The sequence below is a fragment of the Barbatula barbatula genome, assembly GCF_947034865.1.
Source record: "Barbatula barbatula genome assembly, chromosome: 24".
Taxonomy (NCBI): Eukaryota; Metazoa; Chordata; class Actinopteri; order Cypriniformes; family Nemacheilidae; genus Barbatula; species Barbatula barbatula.
Window position 1 is genome coordinate 15,601,457 of NC_136787.1, and position 12,048 is coordinate 15,613,504.

Sequence of the window (12,048 nt, forward strand, 5' to 3'; positions counted from 1 at the left end):
CAACTGCTGTTAGATATTGATAAAAATCTCCAGTGTTGTGAAGAACCCGCCCAACGACTATATATTACTCTCGTGATCACTTCTCTCTCTGTTCCCTCCTTTAGTTTGAATCAAAAGGATTTGTCATCCACCAGTTAAGTCATATGATGCACTGGCATTTAATGCTTGAAGAAAAGTGGAAGAACTACCCTAATAGTAAAAATAATGTCAACTCTTTACTTGAACAGTTTTAGAAGCGCTGAAAGTTTGAATGAACATGAGCCAGGCTAGTGCATTTCCTAAGCATGTTATTTAAAATCTGTTTTGTATTTACATGGTTTGACACAAGAACCTGGTAAAAATTGTATTTACACAGCACATGAAACAAACATACAAATCTGGACATCAACTCAACGACGCACTTACAGAAATAATACAAACTGGTGCACTTAAGTCACAGGGTTCTCAGGTTATTTACATGGATACATACACATATTTACACGTGTGACTTTGCATGAGCTAAAGAAACATCAGGTATGACTATACTCCCGACAGAGTATATAAATAAATGCTTCAGTTTCATGGAAAAAATTGCATGTTTATATAAAAAACTATCGTTACTGGCACAAAATAGAACATGTTCTTAATTTCTTTACACATGAAAATGTCTCTGGTTCTGCGAGCATAGATAGTGATGATAGTCTCCCTTTAAAAATGCAAGGTACAATAACTTCATAATTGAAATAAACACTTAATCGATGTGCAACTCGCCAAAAGAGTCTCAAAGAAATGATATATACAGTTATACATAAAAAACGTAATTTCATGCAAGTGTATGAACAATTAAATAACTAGCAAACCGTTTACATCATGTACAGGTTGCGGCAGAGGCAGGTAGGTGCTTTAGGGGTTTAAGCTACAAGCTTGTGTTTGAGTGGAGGAGTGGCTTTGCTCAGCAGCTCCCCCTGTTGGACAGGTGTGGGAGCGAGGCTGCAGGTGGTGATTTCCTCTTTGGGCAGATTGTTGGCAAATTCTGTGATGCTGAAGACAAACTGCAAGCAGCCCATTTTGATGTGGCTTCCGTGATGGAGGAGCGCAGTACCTTCCCATCCGGCACTGCTACTTCCGATCAAACTGGATCCACTGTTTTTACAGTTACATGGAGGAATGGGAGCATCAAGGGACTGGCACCTCATAACTCCGCCCTCTGTTGCAGAGGTCACACCCATCTCAGAGTCTTCCTGCTCCTTTTTTCGGCACCGGCCTGCAAACACACATGCATTAATGACCATATTATACTTACTGCACAGTATACAGTGGCTATTGCCGACTATTCTGCACATTCATGGTCTTTGATTTAAAATTAGTTAAAAACATAAACGTACGAATGATGTTCTGTACTTTGGCCAGCAGACTACTGGATGGGTTTTGGCTCGTCTTCTCAGAGAAGTCACAGGAATATAATACATTGTCGACAGTCGTCCCGTGTTCGCTGTAGTTCAGCAATTCGTACTGCTTTGTATTCTAAAAGAGAAATACAATTTAAATGTCTCAAAAACAATTACCCCTTCTTTTCTATCAGTTTGATGTTAAACATATACCTCATCATAAAAAATACAGGCATGTTTCCCTGAAACATAGTTACAATGACCGTAGTTTGTAAGGCACACGTCCATATCAGCACCTGTGGAGAGAAAAGCAAACACTGTGAAGTTGAAGCGTCTCCTGCAGCACTGAAGTGTGTCAAAGAATAATTCTCACCTGTCCCGATGTACAGACTCCTGTAGCACATTTTGACAGCTGCTCCCTTTCCCGAAACTGAGCAAAACGAAGCTCTTGCCTGCACCTCCTTGTTTTGTGCTAAACACAAAAACATTCAAGCATTTAACGTTAACATTAAAACGATAAAACAAATACACTGTATCTGAACCATATAGCTAACTTCATACCTTCACTGAGTTTTTTATGAGCGTGTGACACAGACAGCGTAGAATTACTCTGAACAGGGGAGGATTTGGAATCAAAGAGTTGCTGAATCCGCTGCCAGGCCAAGAGCTTTATAAACCTCTCATCCAAAGAGCCGAGTTCAACTTCTGCAACAATGAGGGTTTCAAAATAATCAGAATGCTGCAGCCAAGAGACTTGACTGAATGATCAGAAATTATTCCCTTAAACACACACACACACACACCTCCGCTTCCCTGCATGGTGTTTTTTATCCAGCTTGACAGTTCTGACACGTTAGGGAGCTCTGTACGAGAAAACACTTCCCTATCTCCTGCTGTTGCTGAATTGAAACCAGTCTTTCCATCTGAGGAAAAACAAAAGCGCTTCAGTACTTCTTTACGTTGAGCGGGAGGAGAATCAAACAAAAAATGACACATGTATGTCCTTACCACAAGATGCAGATTTCTGATGGCCAGACCAAGTGTCTGTGGTATTTTTCAGTGGCTTTACATCATGTGCTCCTGTACTTACAGAAGAGGCTGTGAGTTTTTCTGATGAGGGGGTGTCCGAGGGTGCTGGAGTTTTCTTGTGGTCACATGGTGGAATAGTGGGTTCAGATTTGACAACGTCTTTTGCTTTACAGGATTTAATAGCAGCGTTGGAGCTGGCGTGGTTAGAAGTAGCAGAGGTGGTTTTATCTGAGGTTCTAACAGGACCTTGCATCCCATTGGGCTTGACCAATCTGTCTACAGGGCCATTGGTTGTTCGACAGTTCTGACACAGTCCATCAGTACATGAGTTACAAACTGCTTTGGGCCCGAGATTTTGCGTGCGCTGAAAAGACTCTCTGTCGTTAGTCTTTTCCATCTGTTCCGAATCCCAGGGTGAAGAAGTTTGCTTGTTCCATAAATGTCTCATGATGCTGCACTGCAGCGAGATGACGTCTGTGAGCCACTGCACCAAAGCATAAAAACATAATTCATCAACTCCACATACAGCAATCAGACAAAAAGTTTAGAAATAATAATAAATCAGAAAACACGGACGCACCTGACGCTGTTCGTCTTCATTGGCTACGTGTTGTGGGACAACAGTGTCTGGAATACCAGCACAGATCATTTCACCATCACGAATCCCTGTGGTTGGCGTCAAGACGGATGGGTTTTGGTACTGTGACTTTATAGCATCCGGAACCTAAAAAAGGTCATCAGAAAATCTACTTAAGCATTCACTGCTGCTCATCACTGATGTTATATTGTAGATTTTTAAGAACATATATGACCTTCAGAGTCCTCCTGCTTTGAGCGTGACCCGGCCGTGGAATCGGTGGCTGTTGGCGATGTACCCGTTGCAGAAAATCGAGCTTCACTGCATGCTGAGATATACAGTCCTGAAACTGGTCAAAGAGCTGGCAGCGGTTGCTAAGGGTCAGACTCCTCTGGTTCAGCTGTAAGGAACAGAAACACAGAATGAATGAGGTGCGTGCTTGTGTGAGAATGTTAATTCAGACTATTTGTTGTGTACAGATAATACTATGCAATTATATTATATATATATATATTATATTATATATGTTATTTTCCACACAGGTTTCCTTACTACCAGGTGCTGGATGTGGTTGGGACACATCCATCTGCCTGTAGGGTAGGCGGTGAGAGGCGGGTCCAAACAGTCCATGTGGAACAAGAGGGGGCAATAATCACACTGGACCAATGGAGCCAGCCTGCAGCTCCTGGGAAAAAGAGAAAATGAATGTATACTGTTCACTTTTACACAGTTTGCATTTAACTTTTTTTAAACATATTTTTAGGGTCGAACCAAAAGAATGAATAAAGTAAGTATATTAAGTTTGAGATTAGTTTATACCTGTTGCATGTGTAGCACACTTTTACTGGCAGTGGAACCAGTCCATAATGGTCCAGCTCGTGCTGCGGCCGTTTAACGTTTTTTCCCGATAACTCATCTTTCCGTCTTCTTTTGCTGGTGCCTGAAAAAAACACATGCAGCCCATCACACAATCACTGACGACCAGCTTGTCTTTTCCCCAGTCAAATCAGCCTCTCCTATACCTGGAAGTGCAGTTGTGCAGGTGAGGTCATTTGGAAGCTGGAACTGCGTGGGGTTCCTCTGCATGGCAGCTGCGATTAGGAGGTCAAAAGGTCTCTTGAGGGTAACTGGCGTATTCGAGAGCTCCGGATCAGAACCCTGAGCCTCGTCATCCACGTCCAGCAGGTCTTGCTCCATGTCGTTCTGCTCGGAAGGTGTGGGCGTGTCAGTGGAAGAAGTGTTGGAGTTGGGAGTTGCCGGTCGACTGCTTGGTCTCCTTTCTAGGAGTCGAACCTGAGCGACGGCAGCCCGTAATCCAGTGCCGCCCGAACCCAAGGTGGGGTCTAGACACAGCGTACCACAGTCTGGCTCTGCAGCTGGAGATGGGGACTGCTTCGACAATTGACGCTCTAAAAGACCATTTATCTGCTCCTTCTTTTGTTCCCTTTTCTGTAGAAAGAAGTCCAATTCAAAACGTAAGCATTTAAATAATAACCTTTGTGCAATCTGGAACAATCCAAATAGTTCTTATATTATATGCACCAACCTTCTTGCGAACAGTGCAGCGATGACACATCCAGTCACCAGGGGGCAGCATTTCTCTGCTCAATGGCGGGTTACTGAGGAAATGTAAACAAAGTCAGAGGTTACAGGCTTCGGCTTACACAGTAACACAATGGCAAGAAAAGCAATTAAATGTAACAAGAAGTGAACACACGAGTAGATAAACAGCAGACAGGCTTTATATTCCACATTTTGAGTGAGAAACATGACTTCTATATGACAGCTTCCAAAGTCAGGCCTACTTTAGCATGGAGTCTAGTCCAAAATATATTTCAAAGGAAGTGGCTTTGAATGAACTATTTCTTTAACTGTTTCAAAAGGTAAATCAATACTCCACCCAACAAGAAAGGCATCATTGTTTTCTAATGCACTATGCTCAATACACAAAACACTTTTGCTCTACCCATCTCTTCGTTGCTTCAAAGGAAAAGCAAAGCAATGCGAGGGTAGTCAAATTTGTATAACTGAGTAATAAACATCATAAACAAACAGAAATCTGTTCCTACAGTTTAGTCAATGTAACTTTCCGCACAATGCAATATTCCCCAAATCATCCAAACAGACCACAAACATGTTAGTCATTGTTGTTTCTTTCATAAATCAGGCCGATCCAAGAACCGATTATCGTGAGACTCTACAAACCCGTTGACCGCACAGCATCAGCTGCATGCCTTTACCCTCAAACACATATGGAACCGTTTTAGCTCCTAAACACAGAGCAGAATAAACAATGAGGAAATATGGATGGATGAAACTTCACCACAAAATTCAAGTTCTGATGACAAAATTACTACAGTCCACATTAGGGCTGTCAGAGTATCAGATTTTTACCTCAACGTTGTCATGGCCAAACTAATTCACGGTAACAATATTATCACAGTATCTATGTAAATATTTGTTTAAAATGAACAAATAATTATATCAGTTAAATTCACTAGAGTTCTAACCAGGTCTAGAAAATACGATCAAATAACCCCAATGTTATCAACCATTCACTGGCTACCCATTAAGTATCGTATTGACTTTAAAGTTCTTTTAATTACTTATAAAGCCTTAAAGGGTTTAGCCCCATAACAGAGCTTCTATCACACTACAAGCCATCACGCTTTCTAAGAACTCAAAACTCACGACTTTTGATAACACCTAGAATAACTAAATCCACCAAAGTGGGCCGAGCTTTCTCATACATAGCACCTAAACTCTGGAATAGCCTGACTGATATTATTCGAGGGTCAGTAACACTCTCTCAATTTAAATCTTTTCAGCCAAGCATTCACTTAAAGCAAATAAACTTTAAGCATTTGTTCGATATTATTTACTAGAATAATGAAGCTTGTTCTTGTACTGCGCTGTGTTTTACCCTTTTGTGTTTTTCAGTTTTTCAAATTTTCTCCTGCAAAGCTTGGAACAATGCACATTGTGAAAAGCGCTATATAAATAAAATTGAATTGAATAACAAAATACGGTGTAAAGATTAGAGACAGAGAGTTTGTAACCACCGTCGCTCTTAAGGCAAAACTTTAAATGGGGCTGAATTACTTTCTATATTATCATAGGATTAGAATGAACACAATATCGATAATCATGAGATTGAGTCGAATAGTTGTTGTCCATAGTGGTATATTGTGATGCCCCATGAGACAGCCAAAGCGATCTACTGTATCCAAGCTATACATTCAGTTTGCGTGGTCTATAGGAATTGAATCCATACCCTTTACGCTACAACAAACCTAAAAAGAAACATGCACCAGTCTCCCACAAACCAACATAACATCACACACACCAGCACTGTAGATGAAAAGCAGCGGGGCAGTGGTCGCAGCACAGGAGGTCTCCTCCTTCCCTGCAGCTGTCGCAGGTGTCGTGATTGGTGGCCCTGCCGGCTCTCCTGGTGCTCCTGTCCGGTTTCCTGCTCCGCTTTTCCCCATCTTCAGATTTGGGCGGTGCCAGAAGAGTCTGGATTTGCTGCGGGAGATTCAGAAAGTCATTAGTGATCTGCAGGCGCCTGGCATCCTCACGTCAACCGCGCTCTCGAGCCATTGTTGGGCCTTGGGCGCGCGCGCGCCGTTACAACGGAAATTCCGGTTTGGGTTCACAGATATGACAGCCGATGCGAGGGGCATCTATGGAGGACATTACGGAGCGATAGCAAGCTAACGGCTACAAAGAATGTAATGTTAACCGTTAAACCTTTTGATAGAAGCACGTGTTTGTGTGTGTGTTTCTTACCTCCATCAGCCCACCGGAGGTATCCAGATCGTATATGATCGTTGGGGTCTCCATTTTACCCCACATAAAAACCGGCCAGGCGATTCGGACTCTTTCGGTCGTTACACGCCGTCTACCGGGGCTTTTAGGCTCCTGTCAAGCGAGCAGAGTCTCAAATAATCGCTTTGGAATTCCCGCCGTGGGTCTCGTCGCTCCGCGCGGGCTCTCCGTTAATCGAGCAGGCGCGGAGAGGCCTCTATCTCCGGTGCTGAGCGAGACTCCGGCCCGGTACGAGACAGAATAATAAAAACACGTAATGGTTCATCGAGCCCATGTTGTGAGAACGTCAAGCATCAAGCGACACAAAGAGCTACTCCTCCAAAGAGCTGGCAGCAACAGAAAAGCACCGTTTTCTCCCGGTGAAAGAGCGGATTTAACGGAGGAGCGTCTCTGTTGTGATGAAGAAACGCTCGCGCTAACTGACGCACGAAACTGTGTGCGCATGCGTTGCCCAGTCAGTAGGGTTTGGAATCTGAATCGATTCATTTGGACGGTTCGTTTCAGTGAACCGGTGATTCAAAGGATTCGGTTGGCAAATGCCACTTGTTTTTATAGAAACATAGTTAAGCATCGCATTAGTGAATTAATTAATTATATATCATTTATTTCGTATAATTCCAAATACTGAGATTTTACTTTTTAAACATGTAGAGCACAAAGGTCAAACCTACCGATTTAGGAGTTTTGATTCGAACGAATTAATAAAAAGAGCCGATTCAAAACAAGGATTCATTCGCTAGCCACACATCACTACTCGAATCGTCTCTACCAGTCACCAGCGGAGCCATCTTGCGCATTTTCTCCGTTTAAAATCTTCTTCAGCAGGGTCAATGTTTTGTGGACACTTGTGACGTCCCGTTTCTGTGTCATTTAGGCACGTGTCAGCCGGCGATGGTTGAAAACGGAGGTGGTGGTTGTCCGGTTTGTTTACATGTTCGAGGTTCTTTGTGTTGTTGTGTTTTCTAGCTTCTGATTGGCTCGTGTCGTTACCGGTGGGATATGAACCAATACGCGAAAGGGAAGAAATTAAGCCAAATTTGAAGCGCATGCAAATCTTAAACCTTTTGTGTTTATCATTAATTGTTTTAGCTGGACTAGTTATAAAATATATTGTTTAAACTATTAGAAACCTTTAGCGAGAACCACACGATTCATTCATTCATGTCCATTGTTTACCTACATTCCTTTATATAGGCCTAAATAATCAATATTTTTTACTTATATTTTACATTCCAAGCTGACAATGTGATATCTTGTTATGCAAATAGGAGCAGAATATAAAAAGATCACACTGACTTGTTTCCTTTACTCTGGTATTATAAGGATGGCTGCATTCAAAATTGCACAATAAACACACACCAGAAATCTTGTATTTGAAAGTTTATTTACAAAGATTTCTGCCAGAAGTCCCCGTGCTGTAACAATAGTGTTATCCTCCAACGGCTTTATCACCATCCCGAACCTCCAGCCACTTCCCCTCCAGAGTCCCAAGGGTTTTACTGCATGTGGATAAAAACAGGTTTCACCTTCGATGTCCCCCAAAAGAGAAACAAAGAACCCTTCACTCTCTGATAATGTCCAAACTCAAAGCGTGAGCTTTGGGCTTTTTTAACACACAAGAACAAAACAGGCCTCAGTAACATCATACTGTCCATAATCTTTTCTGTGCTGGCAAAAGTCATCTAGAGAAACAATACAGGAGCCGGCAGAAAATGGGAACGTAGAGATATTATCATCGAGGAGAGGTGTCAAGTGATAGATGACTTCTACATACACACCTCGTATTGCCTTGAATCCTGAAAGATAAGCAAATTATTACATGACCGTACAGTGTACAGTTGTCTGAACAGTGTAAAACGTATACACAAAAAATGTTTAGGGTGAAATAATACAAAGCTTTTTGCATCATTTTCTTTAACATAAATATACAAATCTGGAGTTTATTATAATTTGAATAAAAATGAAAACATTATAATGAAAACGTGCAAACATAAAATTAGTTTTAATGAGAAAATCATATCGATTCCAAATGGAATTTAAAAATGAGAAAATAGCCTTGGTAGAAATATACATTATCTGGTTTACAGATTTATTTCACTGCAAATTTGGATGTTTACGATACAGTATTTTGTAGCTTTTTATTGAAGAAATAATTTTAACCCCAAAAACAAACGACCAACATTAAGTATTTATATAGTTTATATCAATTTAGAGTTCTAGTTGTTTTGACATAGCACTAAAACTATGATCACATAGTTTTATCAGATAATTTACAGGACAGCAATTAAGACCAGAATAAACATATTCAATATTCTGTTTAGCCCTCTATGCAATCTCTGTTCTTTTATGTCTCACAATTTGTTCCACAGAGAGGAGAATCATGATGGCAAAATGATGGAATGGTAGGGCAGTGTGACAGAATGGCTCCCTCTGCTGGTTAATGACGGAATGACTCCCTCTGCTGGTGAATGACAGAATGGCATGCAGGGCTGATCAGGACAGGACGATGGTGTTGTGTGAGCCGACATCTCTCAGGCTCATGTCGTCCATACTTACTCCTGTCTCATAAACTGGGTTGTCAAATGCAGATTCTTCAGTCATGTTGTCATACGGTGGAGATGATGACCCAGGGAGTTGAAGGGTCTTGCTTTGAGTTCTAGAGACAAAGACAACCTCATTACCAAAAACAAGCAAAACATATAACAGCTCTGTTCTTTGAAACCTCAATTGGAACATACATTGAGACGCAGAAGAAAACGCCCAGGAGAAGTATTAGCACCACAGCTACAGGAATCAGAACCGCGATGGCAATGTTGATGCCCACCACCCCAAATTCTGCTCCACCGGCTATAGAGTAAAAATGACAGCAAAGGTTTTAAATGAGATCTACTTCATTTGAGAGATTAAAGGCTGTGATATATTTTTTTAAATCTAGACATAGATTTGACTAAATATGAAAATGATAACTGTTACCATTTAGTTTGTGTTCATCTTTGTTTCCAGACAATGCTGCAAAAAAGGTAATACAAGAAACAGTTCAAATAAAAGGTTAGGAACACATTAGCATTTACAAAAAGGGTGTTAAATCTCCTTCACTATTCACTTTCATTAATGGGAATTATTATGGATGACCTGAGGATTTTAAGAGTGCACCTTTTACCTCTGCACATAGGGGGCGCACTGCTCCATTGAGAGGGATGTCCAGGGAGGCAGTGAATTGTAGATTCACCCTGAAGCTCATAGCCGTTACGGCAGGTGAAACTCAGAGTCTCTCCTGCCTGGAAGAAAGCTTTCTCTGTCCTCTGGATAGCCGTGGAGGGGGCACCTGGGTTACTGCAGGGTTCATATCGCTCAGCTAGAAAAAAACAGAGATCTCATTCTGTTCAACATCCAAACACAAACCACAGCACATGTATCCTCAAAGTCCTGTAGGTGGCAGTAAAATATAAAAACTCAAGTTGGAACATTTAAGTTTATTTTGGTATCTGAGCTGGATCAGACTTTGTACAACCACATAGCATTGTTTAAGACCTCACTAATAAGTGTGTATGCCACGTTACAATAACTTACGAACACATTTGGGCAGTCTTTCACTCCACTTGGGGTCCGCGGTATTTCGGCTGTAGCAGGTGAGCACTCCAGGGCCAGAAATTGAGTAACCTTTATTACAGATGTATTCCACCGAAGACCCCACAGCGAAACGAGAGCCACTAACCAGCCTGCGACTGTTCGCCAGCAGCCCTGGATCCTCACACGACATAACTAGGCAAACATCATTAACAAAGACAGATTACAAATCCCATAAATTAGGCGACATTTTTTTACAAAGAACACAAGGCACAATGAGCTTATGTGAGCCCAAGAGGCTTACATTCGTGTTAAGGTCATTTGGAGGGTAAAATTGTAAAAGTTAATGAGATTAAATGTATAATGTAAGCTTATTTAAAACTTTAAGCCATGTTTGCAAACATGTCATAATATTGATGCAAAATGTATGATGCTAAGTGTATGTATTTTAGCATCTATTATAATAGTGAGCTGTTATTACCGCATTTCACCAGTAGGGAGCATCTAAACCGCTTTTAATTCTATGCAGCAATTAAAATCACATCAGTAAAATTTTCCCAGTGTGAACGAGGCACCAAGGATCTGGCGTGACCTTTAAATTTATTGTTAGTTCTCACTTTTCTCACAGAAGGGTACGTCTCCACTCCATGTTAGATCCCACTGGCACATCAGGATCTCCGAGCCCTGCAGATGGAACCCTGGGTAACACTGGTAGGTGATCACGGTTCCGTGGGTCAGGTCGGGATGAGACGTGCTCTTCCAGCCATTAGGAATTTCGGGAAGCTCTGTGCAGGTGTCGTTACGTGGCACTTCTAATATTTGGGTGACGGGGACAGAACAAAATGCAAAAATACTTGAACACATTTTTTCCGTTCTGCATCTAAATAAAGCTGCTTTGAGACAACAGTTATCCATCAGTGTCTGTGCCAGTCATGGGCACTGCCAAGCAGGTTGTCATCTCCATTACACTGGGGGCTCATCGCTGAGTGCCCATCACTCTTTTCAGACATGATTCATTTAGGAAAATACAAGCACTGGCTAAACAGACATGTCAATCACGGTTTTCACAAGAAGTGTCTTTATAGTGTTTCCTACCAAAGAAATGCACCACAAAGCCGTTGTTGTATCCGTAGACGTTGGAAGCCGGATCAGACTGAAACTGGATGGTCACATCGGCCGTAGAGGTGTAGAGTCTGAATCGAGGAAGGAAACCGCTGTACTGACCCAAGATGTTGGCCGTCAGGTCATCTCCATCATAAAAGGTAAGCAGGTCGTTCCTTCCTAGGCGAAGCCTAACAGAAACACACATGCATGTACATTATTTAACACGTTGTGTTTATACTTGTACCCCTGGTGGCTGAGCTTTTTAAAACTTTGCGTTAACGGTATTTGTGCTTTCTAAAGCCTTGCCGCTTCAATTCTTATTCACTTAGATGTATACATGTATGCAGTGACTTACAAGGTAAACAGTTTCCTGGGAATCATACCCATTATCTTAGCATTCCAAAGAAAGGAAAAAATAATTCTGGATTGGACTGAAAAGTTAATTTCATTTTTGGGTGAACTATCCCTTAAATTAAGAGGAATAAGGCATTTCTAACAGAAGTAGGCATCATGTGACCAGCCGCATTCTCTCCAGATGGTTTGTCGATGTCATTCTGCAATTCATCTTCATTT

General features: G+C 41.6%; 2 protein-coding genes across 5 annotated transcripts in view; both read right to left on the minus strand.

Annotated features, from left to right (window-relative positions):
- Positions 1–140: 140 nt before the first annotated feature.
- phf12a (PHD finger protein 12a) lies at positions 141–7,745 on the minus strand. Its single transcript, XM_079448495.1, has 15 exons — positions 6,766–7,745; positions 6,320–6,501; positions 4,520–4,592; positions 3,996–4,422; positions 3,793–3,913; positions 3,526–3,658; positions 3,209–3,373; positions 2,977–3,120; positions 2,376–2,880; positions 2,171–2,290; positions 1,929–2,072; positions 1,741–1,839; positions 1,581–1,663; positions 1,365–1,503; positions 141–1,243 (listed from the first exon to the last, which is right to left on the minus strand). The coding sequence occupies exons 1-15, from the start codon at positions 6,829–6,831 to the stop codon at positions 891–893; spliced, it is 2,754 nt and encodes a 917-aa protein (XP_079304621.1). The 5' UTR covers positions 6,832–7,745; the 3' UTR covers positions 141–890.
- A 434-nt stretch (positions 7,746–8,179) lies between these two features.
- The window catches only part of sez6a (seizure related 6 homolog a), a 34,246-nt gene continuing 30,377 nt past the window's right edge, over positions 8,180–12,048 (minus strand). Inside the window, exons 10-17 of one of the 4 annotated variants that reach the window (XM_079447913.1) lie at positions 11,467–11,663; positions 10,989–11,183; positions 10,375–10,566; positions 9,965–10,159; positions 9,778–9,813; positions 9,543–9,651; positions 9,361–9,460; positions 8,180–8,330 (exon numbers count right to left, since the gene is read on the minus strand). In XM_079447913.1, coding sequence (XP_079304039.1) covers positions 8,301–8,330; positions 9,361–9,460; positions 9,543–9,651; positions 9,778–9,813; positions 9,965–10,159; positions 10,375–10,566; positions 10,989–11,183; positions 11,467–11,663 — 1,054 coding nt within the window. In that variant the 3' untranslated portion in view covers positions 8,180–8,300. Of the gene's footprint in view, positions 8,601–8,788; positions 9,461–9,542; positions 9,652–9,777; positions 9,814–9,964; positions 10,160–10,374; positions 10,567–10,988; positions 11,184–11,466; positions 11,664–12,048 lie in introns of those variants that run through there. The other 3 variants (XM_079447914.1, XM_079447912.1, XM_079447911.1) reach the window with 3 other exon arrangements.